Source organism: Prionailurus bengalensis, chromosome D4, assembly GCF_016509475.1.
Source record: "Prionailurus bengalensis isolate Pbe53 chromosome D4, Fcat_Pben_1.1_paternal_pri, whole genome shotgun sequence".
Classification (NCBI taxonomy): domain Eukaryota; kingdom Metazoa; phylum Chordata; class Mammalia; order Carnivora; family Felidae; genus Prionailurus; species Prionailurus bengalensis.
The window spans coordinates 80,519,873-80,543,801 of NC_057359.1; the positions used below are offsets into that span (position 1 = coordinate 80,519,873).

The 23,929-nt window shown below is 37.7% G+C and overlaps 1 protein-coding gene across 1 annotated transcript; it reads right to left on the minus strand.

Annotated features, from left to right (window-relative positions):
* Positions 1-365: 365 nt before the first annotated feature.
* RAB14 (RAB14, member RAS oncogene family) lies at positions 366-23,911 on the minus strand. Its single transcript, XM_043565451.1, has 8 exons — positions 23,599-23,911; positions 14,655-14,713; positions 13,120-13,173; positions 11,439-11,616; positions 6,965-7,031; positions 2,084-2,171; positions 1,653-1,683; positions 366-673 (listed from the first exon to the last, which is right to left on the minus strand). The coding sequence occupies exons 2-8, from the start codon at positions 14,704-14,706 to the stop codon at positions 496-498; spliced, it is 648 nt and encodes a 215-aa protein (XP_043421386.1). The 5' UTR covers positions 14,707-14,713; positions 23,599-23,911; the 3' UTR covers positions 366-495.
* Between the last annotated feature and the right edge of the window lie 18 nt (positions 23,912-23,929).

The window sequence follows — 23,929 nt, forward strand, 5'->3', positions numbered from 1 at the left end:
AGCAGTTATAGAGCCCATTCTCTATCATCAGAAGTCATTTCACAGCAATAAACTTACTGGTTACAACAGACATACTTGAACAGTTAAAGATGGGGAGAAAGGCTTAAGATATCATCAAATTAAACCATACAGTAAGACAAAGCCTTGCCAAAAAGAGGGAAGGATAAAAATCATTTAAGTCCAGCATCAGTGCTCAGTTTAAATCATGTACTGGTGACATACCTATCACGAGGACGATCAAGGGGGAAAAAAAAGTCTAGATTTACCATGCAGGAGAGATTTATTACTCTACTTGCCTTTGATAACCTGATTACACCTAGTTGTTTAGCAGTTTAGTATTGTGTTAAACTGTTTTTACAACAGAGTTGTTTTTTCCTTTTTTTTTTTTTTTTTTAATTAAACCCAGTAAGATGTACAGAAGACAATGAGGCAGTAAAAAGTACTGCTTCCAACAGACAGGTGAAAGGTCACATGGGAGCTACGGCAAAGAGGTCACTAGCAGCCGCAGCCTTCTCTCTGGGGTTGGGGTTCACTGGTTAGCCGGCCTCCCTGCGGGGCTGAAGGCTTGTGTTGTACACCGGACTCAGCAGCATTCAGATCCAGGCTTCCGTCCTGAATGTTCTGATAGATTTTCTTGGCAGCTTCAAGGAAAGCATCTTCTACATTCTCTCCCCTGAGAGGCAATCGACAACTTTATTCAAGAATCACAGCTCTCCACGAAAGATTAGACATGATGCACTTTTGCTAACCTTTAGTCAACTGCCATGATGTCTTCAACTTAGCCACTGTCATCTAACAAGAGATTACCAAAGACTGAGCTAAGGAGAGCAACGTGGGGAAATAATTTCTGTGGAAAAGCACGTGAACGCGGTACCAAGAGCTGTTTCTACAAGCCCCAACTGGATAACAGGGTACGTTCTAATCATTAAAATGTTATACACTAATATATAATGAAAATGAAGAGCCAGTTTTGTAACTGTGAGAAGGCATTCCAAACACAAACATCTCAAAACATGCAGAACAGGATTCCAGGATTTGTATGGTCTGATTAGCCAAGCACCAACTATACTGTTTTTATCATGTGATGGTGATATATTCATGCTCGGCTATGTTCACACTTCAGTTCTCTTAATACTAACGATACAGATGGCACTGAACAAAGGGGCTAGCTTCTCACCAGCAAGAGATGTTTGACTTAATAAATGAAGATGGGAGGCCTGGGGTTCAATAATGGACACGGAGTAACAATCAGAAAATTAATTATGCTTCTAATTATTCTTAGACATTGTTTCCTTAGGTCATGCTTTTTAATCAGCAGTATTAAATGAACAGATTAACCAAGCTTGAGTCTAAGATGCCAAACTCAACCTCAGTTGTGAAAGTCAAACGCTTTTGAAATGCTAACACAACTTCATTTATTAACCTGGATTACCAACGGGAATAATCAAGGTACAATCTTTTAGGCAAAGTTAACAAAAAATATTACTTTTAAATGTGAAACAGGAAACAAAGGGATGCGTGCTTACTATTCTTCCCACCATAAGCATTATTACATGCAAATATATTAGAATCCATTTTCCATATGTGTGGTTCTACTTTGAGAAGTTTGAATGTAATTAAACATAACTGAAAATGATTTTAGCCATACGTACGTTTTTGCACTTGCTTCAAGGAACAACAAGCCTAAAAATAAAATTCAGACTTATGATTAAGACATTTCAAATTAACTCAAAAGGGGATTATCTTCAATAACACTTGAATAAAACTTTCCCATGAATAAAAGTTTCCCATCAGCTATCAGTACTCCTATCATAGTATTTTATGAAACAACACATGTTAGCTTGAGATGGCGGGGAATCTTTATATTTGTTATTAAATACTTGCACTACCCCCAACATGGAAAACACGGATGTCAAATAGAAACATTTTATTTCCTCACTCTGGAAATGTAAGCAGTTGCCATTAAAAAAAAAAAAAAAAAAAAAAAAAAAGTCACATAATCTGCAGTATCAAAATCCCACCCTTCCTTAGAAATTCTACGTGTGAACCAAAACCCCCATTAAAAATCTTAAAAGAAACCCACCATTTTCTTCAGCAAACTGTTTGGCTTCTTCATATGTTACATCTCTCTGGGCCTCCAAATCTGCTTTATTTCCTATGAGAATTATTACCTAATTTGTGACCAAAAGAAAGACATCTTAAAATAAAAGCAACCATTTAAATCAACCATTAAATTTCTGAAATCCAAAAACCTTGACAGAAAAAACACAGGGGCCTAAAAAGGACACCCAAGTACCAGCAATCTCATGTAGCAGACACATATGAAAAATCATCAAGTCAGTACTATTAACAGGGATCTCAGCAATTATCTAGGCCACGGGCTGACAAACTGTCTATAAAGGGCAAAGAGTAGATTTTTCAGGTGTGCAAGCCATTCAAAAACAAAACAGTCCATGAGGCACAACTGGTCTAGGCCAAAGGTTATGACTTATCTGAGTAAGCTTACTAAAGGGGTCACGGACAAGCTCCCAGGGATCTGCGAATGCACTGAAATTAAGCACAGAATGTTGTCAACAAGTACATTCCCTGGAAGAGAATGCTCATGGTTTTCATCAGATTCTCTAAAGTTTCTAGGACCCTCAAAAAGTTAAACTACTAGTTCAACTCCTTCAGGCTATAGGTAAGGAAATCAATGCTCAAATAAGGCAAAGGAATTTGTCAACGTTTACTCGGTGAGTCAGGGGGAGGAAGATATTAGAACCAAGGCAGAAAACCCAAACTGTGACCTTCAAAAACTGTCCTTACACTAGCTAGCCCTAGGCAGGACTACATTTGTAGCAACTGATAACAAATGTCTGTGTTCTGTGAGGAACAGTGGTGGTGGGAAGAGGGAGTGGGGGGACACATACGCAGACAAGTTCAAATCCAAGGCAAAATACACACACTTATCTATACTCAGTTTGGAATCATTTATACAGGTGAAGTTAGGCCAAAGTTAAAGGCAGCTCTGAAAAGCTCTAAGAAAAAAGTCTGCAGCCTTGGAAACAGAGCTTTGATCGTTATGGTGCTTTGGGAGGGCGGGGAGGCATTTATGGATAAACTGTCTCTGTCCATATATAACCTTATTTCATACTAACGAGTGATTCCCCCCCTTCCCTTCCCTTCCAAACAGATGTGGTAATCCAGATGCAGACAGGAATGGATGGTTTCAACCAAAAGTGACTTCCACCATTAACTTTTTCTCATGTGACACTGCAGCACCTGGCTCTCCTGTTTCTAAAACACGATGTCTAACGAACTGAAGAACCACTGTGATCTGAATGTAAACCTTGAGCAAGAACACTTAAGCAGTGTAACAAATGTGAGCATTTTTCAATCAGTGTGGACAAGGGCCCACTAAAGAGGGAAAGATTTTCACATGGAGTCAGTCTTTTAAAGAATAAGAACACTTAAAAAAGGAAATCAGCTTAAAAAAAAAAAATCAAGGCTGATAAAGTCATGGTGGCCTAATACAGAGCCATTATAAGACAAGTACTCAAAACAAGAAATGTTTTGTATGTCAACTATATTTCAGTTAAAAAAAAAACAACAAAAAACCAGGGTGCGGCACCTGGGTGGCTCAGTCGATTAAACCTCTGACTCTTGATTTCAGCTCAGGCCATGATCTCATGGCTCATGAGTTCAAGCCCCACATCGGGCTCTGCACTAACAGCCATGGAGCCTGCTTGGGATTCTCTCCCCCTCTCTCTGCCCCTCCCCTGCACACGCACGCGCGCTCTCTCTCTCTCTCTCTCTCTCAAAATAAATAAACTTAAAAACAAAAAAAAAAACCACACCAGGGTGCCTGGGTGGCTCAGTCAGTTAAGCATCCAACTCTTGATTTTGGCTCAGGTCATGACCTCACTCAGAGTCTGGGAGATGCAGCCCTGTGTCAGGCTCTGTACTAACAGTGCAGGGCCTGCTTGGGGTCCTCTCTCTGCCCCTCCCCAGCTCATGCACCTACATATGCATGTGTGTGTGCTCTCTAATATTTAAAAAAAAAAAATTGAACTGCACACCTTAAATGGGTAATTATGCTAATTTTATCTCAGTAAAGCTGTTTTTAAAAATAAAAGATAATTTAAGAAATTATTTTAAATGCTAGCTGAATGGAAACGCTGCCTCCTCTCCCAATTCCTTAAGAAGTTCCAAGCCGTGCTTTACCTATCATCCTGAAAGGAGACATGAAAGCAGCATGCTAACAAGACAGAGATACAAAATATACCAGACAAGATGGGAAGGTATGGAACCTCCATATAGAAATTGAAGGCAACTTTATAGAAAATGTAACATCTGAGCTGGACCTTAAGAGATTTTCTTTTGTAGGGGAGCAAATTTTGCCACCTCAAGATAGGCCTCTTTGGAATATTAATTATCTTAAGCTAGTTTATTTTTAAGAAACACCAGACAGAGGTAAAGCTCTGAAAACCCAAAGTTACCCTTTACCTTAAGAGACATTTATACTTAGAAGAAGAATCTCCATTTGTAAGGGTATTTCCCTCTCAGTACCAGGGAGAGGGTCCCGAGTCAACCTCCAGAAACTTTTAACAACTCTGTCAATTTATTTCTTAGACCAACCAGAAGAATCTTGAAAGGTAGAGGAAAGTTTTTCCTCCATTAACACTTTCTTCTGAAGATGTGGTAAAATTTAAAGAGGCATAAATAAGACAGGAAAGACATGCCTAACTTGTCATTATACTCCTCTAAGAACCCTCTACAATGAGGTGTTTTTTTTTTAACATTTTTCTTGAAATAACTATAAGAAGCTTACAAAAGTAGAGATTCTAAAGACCCTTCACCAAGCTTCCTCAACAGTAGCATCTTACAGACTTTCAAAACCAGGGAAGTGACACTGGTGCACTCAATTTCACCAGCTGTACACTCTCATGTGTGTGCACAGTTCCATGCAATTTTATTGCAGGTACAGATCTGTGTCACCACTATCAGGATACAGAACTGTTCCATCACTACAAATTCTCTGTGCTGCCCTTTTTATAGTCATCCCACACCACTCATAGCCTTCACCTCCATCTGTTAACTCCTGGCAACAATTCTGTCTTTTTGAGAGTGTTTTACAAATGGAGTCATTCAAAATGTAATTTTTTAAATTGACTTTTTTCACTCAGCATAATGTCCTTGAGAGCCATCTAAATTGCTATATGCATCAACAGTTCATTCCTTTGTTTCACTGAGGAGTATTCTGTAGTATGAATACACCAGATGGGTTAACCACTCACCTACTGATGGCCATCTAGGTTGTTTCCCATTATTGTAAATAAAGCTGTTATGAACATTTATCTATAGCTTTGTATGTATACCTACAGTGGGTTTAAAATAATTGATATGAAAATTCCAGGCACAGTCCTTGACATAAAAGGCAAATGACATTAACTTTCAGTTCCACCAATTGCTTGCTGTTCCTTGATTTAAAAAAAAAAAACAAACAAACAAAAAAAAAAAAAAAAAAAAAAGCTAATCTTACCACTGATAACAAAGCCAAGTAAGACACAGGCCTTATTCTGAAGAAGCTCAGAGTCAGTCACAGCTCACGGCCTTTCCTCACCTGTTTCTGGAAGCCTTATTCACCTCTACAGTCCCAGTTCAAACATCACTTTCTCTGTAAAGCGGGATTCTCCAGACAGCACTGCTTATCTGGAGCACTTCCAGTAACACACACACCAGTTGCTCCAACTCCTATTTCACTCTGCTTTCCAGCACGGTTAAACACATGTGCACAGCTATCTCCTTACTAGACCATAACATTCCGTGGGCCAAGATGCACCTTTATCTTTGGCTACTACAGAGTCTAGCCTGGTAGTTGGCCTTTAAAATCTCAGTATCTTCTCACTCTGGCTAAGAAGCTAATTTTTATTTTCATTTTAAAAAGAAAAAAATTTTTTACAGTGCCTGGGTGACTCAGTCAGATAAGCATCTGACTCTTGATTTCAGCTCAGGTCATGATCCCAGGGTCATGAGATTGAGACCCAGTCAGACTCCACACCCAGTGGTTAAGATTCTCTCTCCTTTTCCCTCAGCCCCTCCCCAGCTCATGTTCGCTTTCAAAAAAAGTTTTTTTAATTTGCAGTTTGAAAATATAGCACAATAATGCTTACTTTTTGAATTTACTTTTTAATATTTAAGTATAGTTGAGATTTTTTTGGTAAAAAAATTTTTTTAATTAAAAAACTAATTTTTTAAAGCATGTAGAACTCTTTTATCTTTAATTGAAATTTTACTGAGATAATTGTAGATTCACAAGCAGTTGTTAAGAAATAATAGAGATCCAGAAACAAAGAAGATGAAATATAACAGATGAACATAGCGGAAGGGAAAGAAAATTAAGGTAAAACCAGAGAGAGAGGCAAATACTTAAGAGGCTCTTAACTATAGGGAACAAACTGAGGGTTGATGGAGGGAGGTGGATGGAGATGGGCTAGATGGGTGATGGGCACTAAGGCACTTGTTAAGAGCACTGGGTGTTGTATGTAAGTGACGATCCATTGAATTCTACACCTGAAATCAATACTACACTATAAGTCAACTAATTTGAATTTAAATAAAATCTTGGGGACAAAAAAAAAGAAAAAATATTTTTCCCAGTTTATTCTAATGGTAAGATTTTATGAAACAAATGCAGATCCCTTTCAAAGTGATTGTTTCAGATTTCATAGTCTCCACCTCACAGGAGGTCACCACTCCATAACTTTTTTTTTTAACCACAAACATGAACAAAAACCAAGTATAAATACAAAACCTAGAGTAATTACTACTGAAAAAAAAGGTTAACTTCTCTTTAATTAATTTAAAAATAAAATATTCTCTCATTCTTAGTACTCAAATACAAAAATCCTATTAACAAATAACTTTCCTTTCAGGGTTAGTGTAGTTCTCAAATTTTCTGTAGAACAAAGGTTATTCAACTTACAGTATTTGGATTGGTGAGATTCCTTGCATCTGTCAACCAGCTGCTTAAGTGGTTATATGTACTTCTTCTGCAAAAATTAAAGTTTACGTGTATGACTACCACATACAATTGCCATTTCAATTTTTTAAAAACAAACTTCAATAAATATTTAAAATATTCACTTTTATCAAAATCTGTTGAATGTAAACACATATTTTCCAAAAATCTAGCCTAAACCTATTATTTTTAAATAAATAAACAATAATCCAACAACTTTCTAATTACATTTCAGGAGAAAACTGCTTGCATTTAAAAGTACATTCATAAAGCACACCAATAGGCAAGCAAGGAACAACACAGAAAATTAATGAAAACAATTCTGAACCCAGACTTTACAATCTGAAGTAAAAACTAAGATTATTTTTAAATCATCCAGATTTTCGACCACAAAATGGAGACACAGCACCAAAATGTCTCACAAATGGTGTATGTTCAGTGGCAAACATGTTTGCATCTGTCTTTTTCAAATTAGAAACCAAGACAGTCACGCTATAGACCGATACAAAATTCACCTTTCCTTAAAGAGAAAGTTGAATACGACAGCATAAAAACTGGCTTTAGGGGTGCCTGGGTGGCTCAGTCGGTTAAGCATCTGACTTCGGCTCAGGTCGTGATCTCACAGTTTGTTAAGTTCAAGCCCTGTGTCATCAGGCTCTGTGCTGTCAACTCAGAGCCTGGAGCCTGCTTCGGATTCTGTGTCTCCCTCTCTCTCTGCCCCTCCCCTGCTTGTGCTCTCTCTCTGTCTCTCAAAAATTAATAAAAACATTAAGAAAATTTTAAAACAAATGTGGCCTTAAAAAGGCACTTAATACATCTGACTGGAAATTGAAGTCCCTAGATAATCAGAGCAAGTTTATTCTAACTCTGTACTCTTATTTACCCAGCAGCTAAATCATTTTGGGATCCAGACTGCCTTATTTCTCCACTTTCTCCAAGCATTAGTTTAGAAACTCATAGGCTCATTTGCCCTAGCCAAACAGGCCCGAAGAGAGCAAGCAAATTTAAATAATATACAATATTAAATACAGTATAGTATTAATATTTCTCAGACTCTACCGAAAGGATCAAATAAAATTTTGAAGGTTAAAAATGTTTCGGATTGGGGGCACCTGGGTGGCTCAGTCGGCTAAGTGTCCAACTTCAGCTCAGATCATGTTCTCACGGTTTGTGGGTTCGAGCCCTGCGTCAGGCTCTGTGCCAACAGCTCAGAGCCTGGAGGCTGCTTCGGATTCTGTCTCCCTCTCTCTCTGCCCCTCCCTCACTCACACTCTGTCTCTCTCTCTCAAAAATAAATATTAGAAAAGATTTTTTTAAAAAGGGGTTTCTGATTTAAATACATTCACAGAACTTTAATCCATCCTACTCATTTAACAGGTAAGTAAACAGAAGCCCCACAAAGATCCAAATGATTTCAGAGCCAGGCCTTGAACCCTTTGCACACACACTGTCCTCAAAGTGTTTCAAATTTAGCCTTGTGAATACATTCCATCATCTCCAGCTGTCAGTACCTACGTAAAGTTGGAATATTCCAAACACTTAATCCTTTCCCAGTGGGAACTGAAAAGGAGTCCTAAGATTCTCTTTTTACTGTGCTAAATCATGTTACACACAAATCACCACCTAACTGTAAAAAAAAAAAAAAAAAAAAAAAAAAAAAAAAAAAAAAAAATCAAATGAACAAAACTAACATTTTCCTGATGTTTTATAATTTTCTAATGGTCAAATATTTTTAAAAAGCACAAGCCATATCACTTTACTCTTCAGTATTTGCATCACTGACATACTTTGCTTTTACACATATTTATCCTACTTTGTGCACAAAAACTCAAATAGCACAAATACAAAAATATTTATACTGATTTTAGTAAATTTTAAAATGTCAAAGCTGGCAGCAACAGTGAATTACAAACTGCCATTACTTTGGTAAACAGAGAAATCTACACATCCTTTTTAAGTATACAGATCACGTAAACTTTAGTTTTAGTAATTATTTTATTAACTTAAATTCACCATAATTTCAAATCTATAAATACAGCAGCATCAGAATATTCATTAATTAGTGGTAATAGTGCTAAAAAAAAAAAAAAAAAAGTGCAACTATATCCCTAACTTTGGCATGGATGTTAAATGACATATCAAACAACTGATATAGCCAAAAAAATTGCCATGATAAGCTATGTTATCAATTTAGAAAAGTATCATGTAACAATTATAGTTAATGCCAAGAATAAAAAATATTACTAAAGCAGGAACTTTCAAGTTTGCAAAATGTCAAGGATTAATGCTACTATGAAATGTAGCATATGAAAAACACGGGTGTAAAGCCTGAAGTACTTTTTTTCAATAATACTTTTATTGGGATATGAACATACCATAAAGCTCATCCTTTTAAAGTATACAATGTATCAGTTTTTAGTATATATTCCAAAGTTGTGCAACAATCACCAGTATCTAATCCTACAACATTTTTATCACTCCCAAAAGAAACTCCGTACCCATCAGCATTCACTCTCTGTCCCCTGGCAATCTACTTTCTGTCTCTATGAATTGGCCTATTCTGGATCTTTCATATAAATGGAATCATACATGTGGCCTTTTATGTCTGACTGCTTTCACTTAGCAAAATGTTTTCCAGACTCATCCACCTTATGGCATATATTGGAGTTTCTTTTAATGGTTGAATTATGCTCCATTGCATGAATATACCCATTTGTCTATCTCTTCCTTAGTTGATGGGCATTTGGGCAGTTTCCAGCCAAAGTACTTTTGATGACTTGAACAGACACATATTCTACCAAAAGTAGTTACTATGCTTAAAAGCAAACATGTATCAAATCACTTTGTAGATCTTAAACTTACACAATGTTATGTGTCAACTATATTATCAGTAAAGCTCAAGGGGGAAAAACACAAGCACACACAAAATAAAACCAACTATATTACAGATTGATAACTCTAAGCACATATCAGCACATTTAAATTGATTAATAATGAATAGAGTTTTTAATTATGCAAAGTCTTCGGGAATGCACCCCTCATAAGGATGTCTTGTAGAGATGGCCAGGTTCTTTAATATTCTTCCCACAAAACTATTTACTTATCATGTTACCAGTTCCTGGCTATAAAGAAAAGCATTAAGGCTATTTCACTCCTTTTGCCCTGAGATCACCCAACTCTAGAACTCAATGAACTTCAAGCACTGTAATTATAATCAGCCACTATCTTCATTCTAAGTCCACATTTCCCAGTGTGTTCCTCAATAAAATAAGCTTAGGAAACACCAAACTAAATTAAGTTAAAGACTTTTTCTGCAGAACTTCTCAGGGTGCTAACATGTTAATGTGCGCTGTATTGTGACTCTTCAAGAGCAAACATATAAAGCATTTCTCAAAAGGAAATATGCTTGAAAGTCTAATTATCATTTGGCCCCACTCACCCATCCCTACCTCCTCTCAAAAAAATAAGACAAGAGTCACAATGCTTTAAACTGGCACTCTGCAGGGCGCCTGGGGGCTCAGTTGGTTAAGCGTCCGACTCTTGGTTTTGGCTCAGGTCGTGGTCTCATGGTTCATGAGACTGAGCCCGGCACTGGGCTCGGAGCTGACAGTGCAGAGCCTGCTTGGGATTCTCTCTCTCCCTCCCCTGTTCACACACTCTTTAAATAAACAAATAAACTTTAAAAAAAATAATAATAAACTGGCACTCTGCGTTAATATGAAAGGTGATCCAGTTCATTTGCTAGCTTAGCACAGTTTAATGAAGTAGCCCAATTTTCCATGTTTTTCTCAACCCAAATAGGGTCCAGCTTTGTTATGTTGTATCAAGCACTTTCAGTTTCCAGAAAGCCAAGCTGAAATAAACTTAATCTTGCTGCATGTGGTATTGCAAACCATTTCAATCCATTTTAGAGCAAAAAAGAATTTAAGTGAATGAACAATTAAATACCTCAAACACCTTCAGATGCAAGCATAAGAACTTTTTATAACCTACCATGTTGGATTAGCAAAACTACTTAATTCCTTCCCTGACCTTACTTTGAAAAAGTGTCTTTAACACTAGAGACTGAACAGAGTAACTCAAGACTTGCTTGCTTTCTACTGAAGTGAAAAGAACAAAGTTTGGTATAAAATATTATTTCACCTCAAATAATTGAACAGATGCTGCTTTTCAGAATAGTATTCTTCTATTAGCTCCACCAGCATCTCCTAAAGTTTTTCTTCAGTCATATCCACTTTCAGAAAAGGAAATCAACATGTTACATACATCAAGTCTTATACAACAATTTAGAGAAGAAACCATAAAGCCCAAATAAGCTCATGTATAGGCACACAATCACAAACTAAAGAATGCCTACATCGATAAAAAAGGAGACCACGCTGCCTAAAGTAGACTTCTTTTTTCAAGTACGAAGTTTGAAAAACTATGAATCTCTTACCTAGTGATATCATACACCATAAGCGCTCCCGCAGCTCCTCTGTAGTAGCTCCGTGTAACAGCCCTAAACCTCTCCTGTCCTGCCGTATCCCAAATCTGCAGTTTGATTTTTTGGCCACTAACTTCAATTATTCTTGTACCAAATTCAACACCAATTGTGTGAGGACAATCAGCCATAACTGTTAGAGAGGAAAAGAAATAGAATATAATATTCCAACTTCCAGAAAGCTTCAGATTAAGACCAGCAGAAAAAAATCCACTGGATAATCAAATGACTTATTAAGGCTTGTAGGCTATGAATGGACTCAAGCTAGTGCTGAAAAAAAATTAACAAAAACCCAGAGGTCAAAGAAATCTGACGGGACTAAAACAGAGGTGAGCAAACTTCTATAAAGAACCAAATAGGGGGACCTGGGTGGCTGAGTCGGTTAAGTGTTCAACTCCTGGTTTCGGCTCAGGTCATCATCTCAGGGCTTCATGGGTTTGAGCCCAGTACTGGGCTCTGTGCTGGCAGTGTGGAGCCTGCTTGGGATTCTCTCTCTGCCCCTCCTCCACTTGCACCATCTCTCTCTCTCTCTCTAATAAATAAACTTTAGAAAAAAAAAAAAAAAAGGACCAAATAATAAATATTTAAGTTTTGTAGGCCAAAAGGTCTGTCACAACTACTCAACTCTGCTGCGGAAGCACAAAAAGCAGCCAGAGACAGTAAGTAGAATGAGCATGGTTGTGGAAATAAAACCTTATTTACAAAAACAGGCAGTGACTGGATTTGGCCCACAGGCTACTGTTTGCTAACCCCTGGACTAAAAGAATCTGCAAATTAAAAATAAAGATTTTAATAAGTTCTTCATAATATCAACATTATACTATTTAGACTTCTGATAATCATTACATATAACAAACCAATCAATGGTTTTAAGACTCTAGGAGTTGTTGGTCAAATTTTTATCCTGGAAAATACTATCGATATCTCAAAGAAAAACACATTTAACATATACTTACAATTATATATTGGCAGGTTATATATGTCTAATCCAGTAGGACAAGCTTATTAGTCCTTTCCTTATAATTAGGCCACTGAAAACCTAAACCCACTACTCTGCGGTACAAGTACACACAGACTGCTGGAGCTTTCACAAAATGTTACATTAAGCAAAAACAAAACAAAACAAAACAAGCCATAAAAATAATTTCAACTATATGGAAACAATTTCAACTACATTCAGCCTATCAGTTACATAAAATAAGATGGTCTCTTCCTCTACCACCCAAGACAGAATTGTACTTCAAATATTAATAAACCAGTCCTGGATACAGAAAGAATTTTATTTAAATATCTCCAATCTATTATTTAGTTGACAAATGATACATGCAGCAAATTTCTAATAATTTCTAAAATGGTGAAGTCACAGAAAAGATTATTTAAATCTGACACTGTAATATACATCTTAAAAAATTTCCTACCATCAAAACAAACTAAACAAGAAACTCAAATTATATATGGTATATAAAAATCAACACTCTGTACATGCAGGTGTATTTCACTATATATACACCTATTTAAATTCACTCTCTAAAGAAATGTTGTATTTAAATGCATATAGTGAAAATGGCACTTTTTGAAAAGTAGGAAAGTGACAATAAAGCATGTATTAATGTTTTACCTTATATATTGAACTTACATTTTTTTTCTGTAAATTGATGAAGTAAGCAAGATTTTCCTACTCCCATGTCCCCTGTTTCAAAAAAAAATTTCAAGTGGCAATTACATACTCAGTTTTATACTCTTATAATTATATACAATGATTGTTATATTCCCTACCATATCACATCACAAATTTCTGGGACATTTGAAGCTATATTTCCCTAATATATAATGAGTTTGAAAGATCATACAGGTCACTTTTCAATGTGATGTACAGACCGACGATTCCTAACCTTCAGTATGATAGAACTGAAGTTATAAATTATGTTAGTTAATAACCATCAGATAGGAAGTGCTTTCTAACAGAGAAACTATTGTAAGAGCATTTTCTACTTTGAGCTGTTTCAAAGTTTTGTATTGTTTTTTTCCCTTAATCCATGCATTAAAGCAAAAGACTTCTGGGAGTAAACAGGGCAGCATATAACTAGCAGAAATAAAAAATTCTATGTTTCCGATTCTGTGTCTCCTTCTCTCTCTGCCCCTCCCCTGTTCATGCTCCGTCTCTCTCTGTCCCCAAAATAAATAAACGTTGAAAAAAAAAAATTTAAAAAAAAAAAAAAAAAGGGGCGCCTGGGTGGCGCAGTCGGTTAAGTGTTCGACTTCAGCCAGGTCACGATCTCACGGTCCGTGAGTTCGAGCCCCGCGTCAGGCTCTGGGCTGATGGCTCAGAGCCTGGAGCCTGTTTCCGATTCTGTGTCTCCTTCTCTCTCTGCCCCTCCCCTGTTCATGCTCTGTCTCTCTCTGTCCCCAAAATAAATAAACGTTGAAAAAAAAAAAAATTTAAAAAAAAAAAAAAAAATTCTAGAAGTCTGATGGACTAGATCTCGTATTTTCTCACATTCCTTGTATTTCTTATAGAATTCCACAAAAGAAAAGCACGTACACTACATGAAAACCACAACAGAACAGATGCCATCTCCAATTGTACTACAGCAATTTAACCTTTGGTGAAGAAAAGTGTTACAATACAATCACATATGATCAACATGTGACAATCAGTACAATCGTCTAATATATAAAGTATATGTACTTTCAACTGAGCTCTTACAACTATACTTGGATAAATAGCATTGTGTTTTAATTTGAGCAATATCTTGAAACTTAATGGAAAAACTACCAATACCATATTATATATATTACACAATTACTCTGAATCAATGTTCTCTATCACTTTTTGGAATCCAGAGGGCTCCAAGGGCTTTCATGATATTTTTGGAATGTTATCAGTACTCCTAGCAAATCTGTCCCATTTCCAGGATTAACAGCTTTCAGGCAGTCCTCAAGAACAATCAACATCAGTTCAAAAGGTACCCACCACTGTACTATTGAAGTATCCATGGCCACAATGCAAAAAGTATATTACTGCAAAAATAAATGTTATTAAAGGAGCTTGAATTTTGCAGTGAAAAAAATCATACACTTCTTCTGGAGTGGTATCTTAAGTTTTAGTATATAAATATTTTATACATTGACTTTCTTTGCAAAACAAGAGTATAAGTTAAGTGAACTTACCGATAATAATATATTTAAAGATGTAAGAGTAGTTGTATGGTGCAGTTGCCATGGTGGCACTAAAAACAAAGAAAAGTGTGTTACTGCAGAAGGCAAGTATACACAAGTTACCCAGTTGACCGCTGCTAGCCTTTAAAGATATATAAAATACAGCATACGATTATAAACAAAATGTATGCATGCATACATTTCTCAAATTGACCAAATGCATAAATTCTCTTGGATGAATATTAACATTCTCACATACTATCCATAGAAATATTAAGAAACCATTATATCAGAACAATTCCAGTATTTCACTGTAGGAAACATCCAATAACAAAATTTCAAACAAGGAAATCTTTATAAACTTAAGTTAAATACCACTGTAGGGGCGCCTGGTTGGCTCAGTCCATTAAGCATCTGACTCTTGATTTCCGCTCAGGTCGCATCTCACAGTCCTGAGAGCCCCGCTTCAGGAAGCCTGCTTGGGATTCTCCCTCTCTTTCTGCCCCTCCCCTGCTAATGCTTCCTCCCTCCCTCTCTCTCTCTCTCTCTCTCTCTCTCTCTCAAAATAAATAAACTTTACAAAATCCTTATTTTTTAGGAACAGTCCTCCCTCCTCTTTGAAGTCCCCACTCATCAACTGATCAAATGAATTACTGATGTCCAACTTGTTCAGGACTCTTTGATTTCACAACAGAATGTTATAGAAAGTAACCACTAACTTATAAACATAAAATAATCCTTTTTAAAACTCTACTTTAAATCATGGTTAGCATAGCTTCCAAAGAAAGACCAATCATATGATTTCCAAACCAAATTACTGCCAGGATTAGATAAAACCACATGAAACTGTTGTTCTTGTATTTTTAAAAAGTCATTTATTTTGCAGTTTTATATGGCTCAACCTAATACAGAATTTGAAGATTATGTATCAAATGCCTACTACATACTACTCTAGAAGCTGAAATAATGGCATAAAATACCACTTACGTTTATAAAAATTGGCAAGTTTATGTATTAGAAAAAATATATTTTTTTAACATTTATTTATTTTTGTGAGACAAAGAGAGACAGAATGCAAGTGGGGGAGGGGCAGAGAGAGAGGGAGACACAGAATCTGAAACAGGCTCCAGGCTCTGAGCTGTCAGCACGCAGCCCGATGTGGGGCTTGAACCCACGAACCGTGAGATCATGACCTGACAAGGCGGACGCTTAACTGACTGAGCCACCCAGGCGCCCCTGTATTAGAAAATATTTCTAAAGATCACAGCCTATTCTTTACCTTCAGATAGACTTAACCTAAAGAATTCTAATTTCTTTCTACTTTAAAAAAAACCTCTCCAATTTATTCAAATGAATGCCTTGAATGTGTCAGACACTGTGCTAGGTGCTAGAAACAAGAAGTAAATTCTAATACTGGTAATGATTTCCTGTAACATTTATTCTCAAACCAGTTTTCAGCTTAAGGAAAAGATAAAAAATTATACATACACACACTTATAAATATTTGACCCCATTTCCAAAATTTTAATTTCCAGTATTTTTTAATCTGATTTTACTGTCATGGTCAATTGTCACATTATATAAGCCAGACATATGACGTTTGTAGAAGTTCAATTACTAAAACTAACAAAATTACTATATAATAAAATTTAACATGTAGAAAAAATATGTATTTAAAATAAGTATATAACTGCTATTAGGGAAGAGAAAAAAGTTCATTACAGTAAGGTATTAGACAATCAGGACACAGTAGAGTCTTCTCAATGAGCTGTAAGATTATTTTAACAAAAGTGGATGCCCTGCTACCCATTCCAGCTTGACGTGTTGTAACATTTTTATAATAGTCTTCAACATCACTGAAAACTCCCTTAACCAGTTCGCACAGGAAGGGAGTTTTTCTAGTTAGATTAACTGATTCTGAACATAATAATTTGTTTCCCTTTTTCCAGACAATGGGGACTCAAAACTTTTAAGAATGAACTTGGTTGGTCCTGAGGCTAAAATTGGTGTGGATTATTCACCAGATCCCAAACACAAGGAAGAAAATATTCTTTCACAATAAAAATGATATTTAAAGGTTATTAACTTCTTCACCTGTATTCTTCCCAGAACCCCGTAATTAACTTTTAATTTCCTTTTTAAGCTCCTCTTTTCCCATTCAAACTTGGGGAAAAGTAATCATTTAGTCACCTTGAAATTACTGTCTTTCATGTTCTTACCTTTCTGATTTTCCTATTTCCTTTCCCTCTTCTTACTGAAACTTGTAGCTATATATACTTTGCTGCCTTCCATTATATTATGTTGAAACCAAGGCCTCTAACAATCCTAATATCTTCTTGAAATGTTCTAAAGTCTCATCAGGAAATTATAAACCAATTCTAGTTGTATTAATTTGTGTGCGTGCTAGTCATCACACAAGCATTCATTAATTATCTATACAATGACCAATTTTCAAAACATTTTTACAAAATATCAGGCATTAATTAGCACACACTATTCCCAAATAAAAGAGAATGACCACTATTTCACAGTGAATACCAGTGCCCTGTCTTTACCCCACCACACAATTTTCTGGTTCAAGTTTCTTAAAAATGACCCAAAAAGCAGAGTTAAAAAAGGAAAGCTACTCAAACTTAGTAATTTCAGTAGACAATGAAGGCAGAAAATATCTACAACTGTAGTCACTAACATAACAGATCCTCCCTTTCTTATTATAAGCTAAGATACTACCTAGGTTTAAACATAATGTTATGCATAACATTCACTCAAAATTATGTATTTATAGTAGAATTATATTCAAGTGGTCTCCTTTTAAATATTAGCCATGTTTAATATGATTTTTAAAAAGTATTTTTCAACAGAATTTCTTGCACATGGAATGAGACATACCACTGTTAAGGTGAAGAATGTACTTTTTAAAGTAGCTTTGGAAGGGGAAACAAGTTTTCTTCTTATTACTTAAGGATGCTTTTCCTTTACTCAAAAGTCAAAAACTGGTGGTCCAGTTCAAACACTGAGAACATGAGTTCATTCAACACTATAATCTCCACTAATTAAAAAACCTTAAAATACTCTGTAACTTGTACACAGCTACTGATGTGAGTAAATGCACTTCTTTCCATGTGTTAACAAAAGCATGTGAATAAAGTTCATATGAAGATAAGCTCTCATTCAATGCCTTTGATTTCCTTAAGAGTAGTACTATGTTCAGGGGCACCTGAGTGGTTTAGTCAGTTAGGTGTCCCAACTTCAGCTCAGGTCGTGATCTCATGGTTTGAGTTCAAGCCCAGCATCAGGCTGTCTGCTTTCAGAACAGAGCCTGCTTTGGATCCTCTGTCCCCCTCTCTCTCTGCTCCTCCCCTGCTGCACTCTCTAAAATAAACATTAAAAAAAAAAAAGTACTATACTGAGACAACAAGCATTATTAAATACAGGTGAATAACTTCTAAACTAATAACAAATGTAACTGTTACATTACCATTTATTAGGCACTTAATATGTGCCAGGCAATGTTTTAAATGCTTTACATGCAATCTCAATTAATCTTTACTACTACACTCTTATAAACATCTATAATCCTCATTTTATAGATCAAGACTCAATAGGTAAGTAACATGCCCAGGTCACAAAGCTAAGTGGTCAAGTCTATACTGAACCTGAGACTGTTTTGACTGCAGAGAACCCCCTCTAACCACTACACCATCCCACCTCCTCCATAGTTATGAGATGCACCATGAAACCCTTCTGTGATACTTAGGAAGACATATCTTTTTCAGTTCACTCACTTGGTTCTAATTTAATACTCTAAGTAGTACTAAAAAAATTATATTCGGAGGATGCATTTTAACCAGGATTTGTAGATATGGATAAATGATAACACTAATTCAAATTATATCTACTTACAAAAAAGTTTCTGAAATTAACATTCGCTGGGAGTAAACCATGGGATGATCAGGACTATGTTTCCCTACTTTGTCTTAATATAATTCTTACTTAATTCTCACAACTCTGCAGAGTCATTATCATTATTAGGTTTATGTAAAAACTGAAAAAATTGAGGTTTGGAGAAATTCACTGATTTGGCTACTGCTACAAAGTTAGTAAAATGGCAGAGCTGGAATCTGAATTCAGGCCTGATTCCAAAGAACATGATTTTCTCTAAGGTAGCTATGTAGACTGATAAAATAAAATCAAAAACTCAAAAGAAAAATGGAGGATAATTACAATAAATATTTAGGGTCATAGTTTTACTATCAGCTCATCTAAAATTTAGCTCTGAGCTTCCTGGCTGTCAAGAGAAAGGATTAATAAGTGCACATTAAGCACTGATGATTGTTGTTTGGCCCCTTTTAAATATTAACTATGCTTAATATTGCTTTAACAAAAAATTTCCCTAGATTAACATCATCTCTTGAACAAGAAAAACATATCGCCATTAAAGTAAGGAATATATTTAAAAATGGGGTATGCTACTGCATAAAACTATGCAGAGTGTTTTTCACCTAACAAAATCATTGATCTATTTCCAGGCCAATACACAGAGATCTATCTAAATGGTTACTAAGTGCACACTAAAAACTAATCATTGTTGCCCCCAAAATAAAATTGCATGGTCTCCATACAATTAATCAAACATCTCTCCAAATAAGATTATACAGACATATAAATGACTGGATTTGAAATATGCTGGTAGATGGGAAGGTTAGGTACTTTTCATACACTCAGCTTATGGAAGTATGAATTACCACATTTTGGGGGAAGTAATCAATATATTTTAAAATCTTAAAGATAATCCAAATCCCCCTTTGACCAAGAAGTAGCCTACAGATACAAAATCTTCAGTCCATAAGGTTATAGGTCCAAGGGCATTTAATGCAGCATTTTTACAGAAAAAAAAACAACACCAAAAACCAAAAACCAAAAACACAAAACCTGGAGACAATCTATACTCCTATCAACAGGGAAATGATTAAATAGAGTACATCTGTATTATGAAATAATACGCATTTAGTTTAAAAACCATTTATATATATATGTATTATTAACCTGAAAACATATCCATGATTTTAAGTGAAAAAAAGTTGGCAGAATTTTATGCAATAGCATACACACACACACACACACACACACTCTCTCTCTCTCTCTCAATCCTGTATACAGGTAATATGGAAGGATACACACCAAATTGTGAAAAATAAATACTTGGATTTAGAGCAGAAAAAGGATAGAAATTATTAACTTTATATATGCCTGGACTAACAGTACGAGCATGTACTACATTCACTAGTAATGTTCTAAAGTATTCAAAATAGAGACAATAAAAAACTATGAAATATTTAAGACATTTTAATATAATTCTAATACAAAATAAATTAAAGACTAAACAGAACCAAAAAACTTCCCTTTCATAACACTTTCAACATTATTTCCACATTTACAATATGGGGAACATCATATGAAGTCAATCATATGATCATCCTCAAAAACCAGACAAAAACCACTCCCTCCAATAATTGACAGTAATTTTCCCATTTTGTTTTTTTTTTTAAATAGCTTGGCTTTTTTTACCGTGTTAACTTATGCACTATGTCTGACTAATCCTTTCACAACTGCTATATAGCTATTTTATTCTACTCCTTAGAACATGTTACCGTATAATTTTTACATAACTTATTCAAGACAACACAGGCCAAAAACAACCCACAAAATATTCCAGGTGATTTATATTCTGATCTGCATTGTTAAAATTAGTTAAGCTTGTTTTGTGTGTGTGTGTTTTACATGCAAGACATTTTGTTTAAATACCAGAGCCAAGAGGGGCGCCTGGGTGGCGCAGTCGGTTGAGCGTCCGACTTCAGCCAGGTCACGATCTCGCGGTCCGTGAGTTCGAGCCCCACGTCGGGCTCTGGGCTGATGGCTCAGAGCCTGGAGCCTGTTTCCGATTCTGTGTCTCCCTCTCTCTTTGCCCCTCCCCCGTTCATGCTCTGTCTGTCTCTGTCCCAAAAATAAATAAACGTTGAAAAAAAAAAAAATTTAAAAAAAATACCAGAGCCAAGATAGACTGCTTTTGTGATTCCAATACAGAAATATTTGTTGATCATCTACTAAGCACAAAGCCTTGGGACTAGGCTTGGACAATATAGTAATGATCACAAAAATCATTGTTCCTTGCCTTCATGAAACTTAAGAACAGAAGCAGTCTGATTTGTTTACAAGCCCTCTAACATGGAATGCTACTTGATCTGTCAGACAAGTGGACCCAAAACTTGGGCAGTTAATCTAATAATCTAACCTAACCAGTGAGAGTGGTCAATTTCCTTTCCTCAACAGTAATGCAATCTCTGAAAATAACCCACCCATTTGTAACATCCACTTAAAAAAACTCACTTTGGACAAGATATTTAACGTCATACTTGTATTAGGAACTAGATCCCTTACTGTGTCAAGAAAAAGACAAAATTTTCCAGTTAATTATGATGGTATGCTATGAATAAGAAGTACTCCAATACTGCACCTCTGTTCACAGAATGAAAGTACTTAAAAGGGCAAAACACTGAAACCCTGTACTTACTACTAGAGTTAAAAGGTTTAGTAATAGCAAAAAAATTACTGATGAAATATGATGTCTGAAACTTGCTTCAAAATAATTTGGTGGAGAGGGTATAGGTGTATATAGATCAACAAGACTGATCACTGTTAACACTGGCTGATGGGTAGGAGAAGGCTCAGTGTATCACTCTCTTTTGTACATGTTTAAAGCTATCTAGAACATAAAGTTTTTTAAAAGTACAGTCTCTGATACTTCTATTTGTACACTGCTGTCTCCAACCATGCCTGACATTTTTAACCACACAAAAATGTTTCATGCTTTAAAAAAAAATAAAAAATCTCTCAGGTGCCCTAGTTTTAATATATTTGCCTTAACCAAAAGTTTCCCCTAATAGTACAAAATCTTACTAAGATTATGCAAAAATATTTAATACTGATAAAGATTAATTTTAAGAACACTCCAAATTCTGTCGCACAGTTCAAGTATGCCACAACAATAAAGTTTAACATGAAATTTAAAAAGCAAAAACTTTTTAAAAGGTAGCTTTAATTTCAAAGAATTTTTTTAGGTTATTAGAATCTAAAGGGATCTTACCTCTTTACAATAACTGCCACTTACTGAATGCCTAATATACGCCAGCTACTTTATACACAATCTCTATCCTAAAAATTCTTTTTACAGGTAAGGAAACCAACTAAGAGTTGATATATCCACAGTCCCACACTACCAAAGGGAAAATGAAGATTCAGGCCCAGGTCTAACTGGACAACTCTCTGATTTAATTGAATCAACAAATATTAAACAACCACTACATGCCTGGCACTGTTACAATGGAGCACCTACTATATGCCAGGCAAGGTGCTAAGGGTTTTTAATCCCATTTAATCCTTGCAACAGCTCTAAAATGTAGGTACAACTATCCCCTGTATAGATAAGGGCACTGACTGAGAGGCTAAGTCAATTCCTTAAGATCACTCAACTAGAAAGCGGCAGTATTAGTGTAGAAACCCTCCAAAACTCTTAACCACCACATGCCTCGAGGCATGCACGAATAAAAGGGCCTAAGCAGAACTGTGGAAAAAAAAACACAGGCAGGTGTTGGGAGAAGGAGTGGGAGCTGGATTACTGCAAGGTCAAGTCTGTCTCCAATAACCACATACAAATAAAAGGCGGTTGTGACAGTAACAAAATGAGCAGTAAACTCTGCAAGAGTTCAGGTGAGCTCTGACACTTGTGTGGGACCACCAGAAAAGCACTTGGCCTCCGGGAACCCCAGTTTCGTCTTCAAATATACAATGAAAACCGTGCCATCTCCCCTCTGGAGTTGGGAGAATGAGGACTGGCAGTGGAGGAGTGACACTACAGACTTCCAGTTACAAACAAGTCGTCAGTTGTCATCCAGTGCAAACGTAGGGAAAAAGGAATTAAGCTGTGGGTACATTTTACGTGGCCATGCCTGTAACCCTAGCCTAACTTGAGGGTAGTGGAGAAACACCAGGCACAGTGCAGGCAGAGGCCGGTCGGTAGGAAGCATCCTGAACCAACCGGTCACGTCGTAACTTCAAGCCTCAGTTTCCTCCCTTGCAAATGAAGATAACTTTGCTTATCACCACGGGCTACTCGAAGAAAACCCTGTGGGAAGACACCTGGGCTGCACCCGGCACACAGTTAAGGTGCCAACCATCGAAACAAACGCTGGCTTCGCCGTGTTTCCTTCCATTCTCAAAATGCCAAAACTTTTTTGGTCTTCTCCACCGCTTCTCCATGCCACCTAAGCTCGAGGCCTCGGAGGGTGTCCGGGGCCTTACAGGGCCTCACCCCAACCAGAAGCTCGCAAGCATAAAGACCCCTTCCCCAGCCCAAGTGCACGGTCTACCCACATCGACAAGGACACCGGGGCTAGTCCAAGATGCCGGCGAGGCTGCGAGGTGCTGCCTTTTGTACTCCGGGCAGACGCGGCCTCCGGGACGGGGAATGCCACGTCTGGGCTCGTGGGCTGCGAGGCGGCGCTGCCCGCGTGGATAAATACGGCGGGGGTGGTCCGCCAGAGCGGCAGCGGGGAGAGGGGCCTGCGGGAGGTGCGTGTGTGCCCGGTCCGGTCGAGGAGGCGGGGAAGGCGCGGCCGAACACACCCTTCCCCGCACGCCCCGCAGCTCTCGGCTGGGCGGGGAGGACCAGAGGCTCGGGCGGACGCAGCGCGGGGACACCCCCCGCCCCCGCACGGGAGTCCCGTCGGGCCGGGCGCCGAGGTGCCCGGCGCCGACCCCGGGCTCGCCGCGGCCTGGCAGGGCCGGCCCTGCGGCGCCACCCGCCCGCCGCCCTGCTCGCAGTCGTCCGCACCCCGGCCCCCGGCGAGCCGGGCGAGGAGGCCTCGGCCGGACGAACACTGCGGAAGGCCCGCGTTACCTGGGGGGTTGCTGGTGGCTGGGCAGCTTTCCGGGCGGGAGGGGGGCGTCAGGACGATGAAGAGGAGTGCGGGCGCAGCTGGAGAGGGGCAGGGGCGATCGGCCGAGGCCCCGGCAGCTAGCGGGCTGGCCGAGGAGGTGCAGACGCACTGGCAGCAGTAGCGGTGGCAGCGGCGACTGCTCCTGCGGCTCCCTCAGGATCTTCCTCGGGCAGGTCCAAGATGGCGGCGCTCCCTGCACAGGGTTTCCTGTCACCCTCGCAATGGGCCGGACCACAAAAGAAGGCGGGGAGGGGGGGGGGAGAATGCGCGCGCAGCTGGCGGAGCCCCGGA

Excerpts from the sequence above, each read along its gene's own strand:
- RAB14 (XM_043565451.1), bottom strand. The coding sequence starts at position 14,706 with ATGGCAACTGCACCATACAACTACTCTTACATCTTTAAATATATTATT. Across the intron at positions 7,032-11,438 it reads ATGGTGTATGATATCACTAG|AAGAAGTACATATAACCACT; the intron begins GTAAGAGATTCA and ends TAATTTTTGCAG. Across the intron at positions 2,172-6,964 it reads ATCTCACCAATCCAAATACT|GTAATAATTCTCATAGGAAA; the intron begins GTAAGTTGAATA and ends GTCACAAATTAG.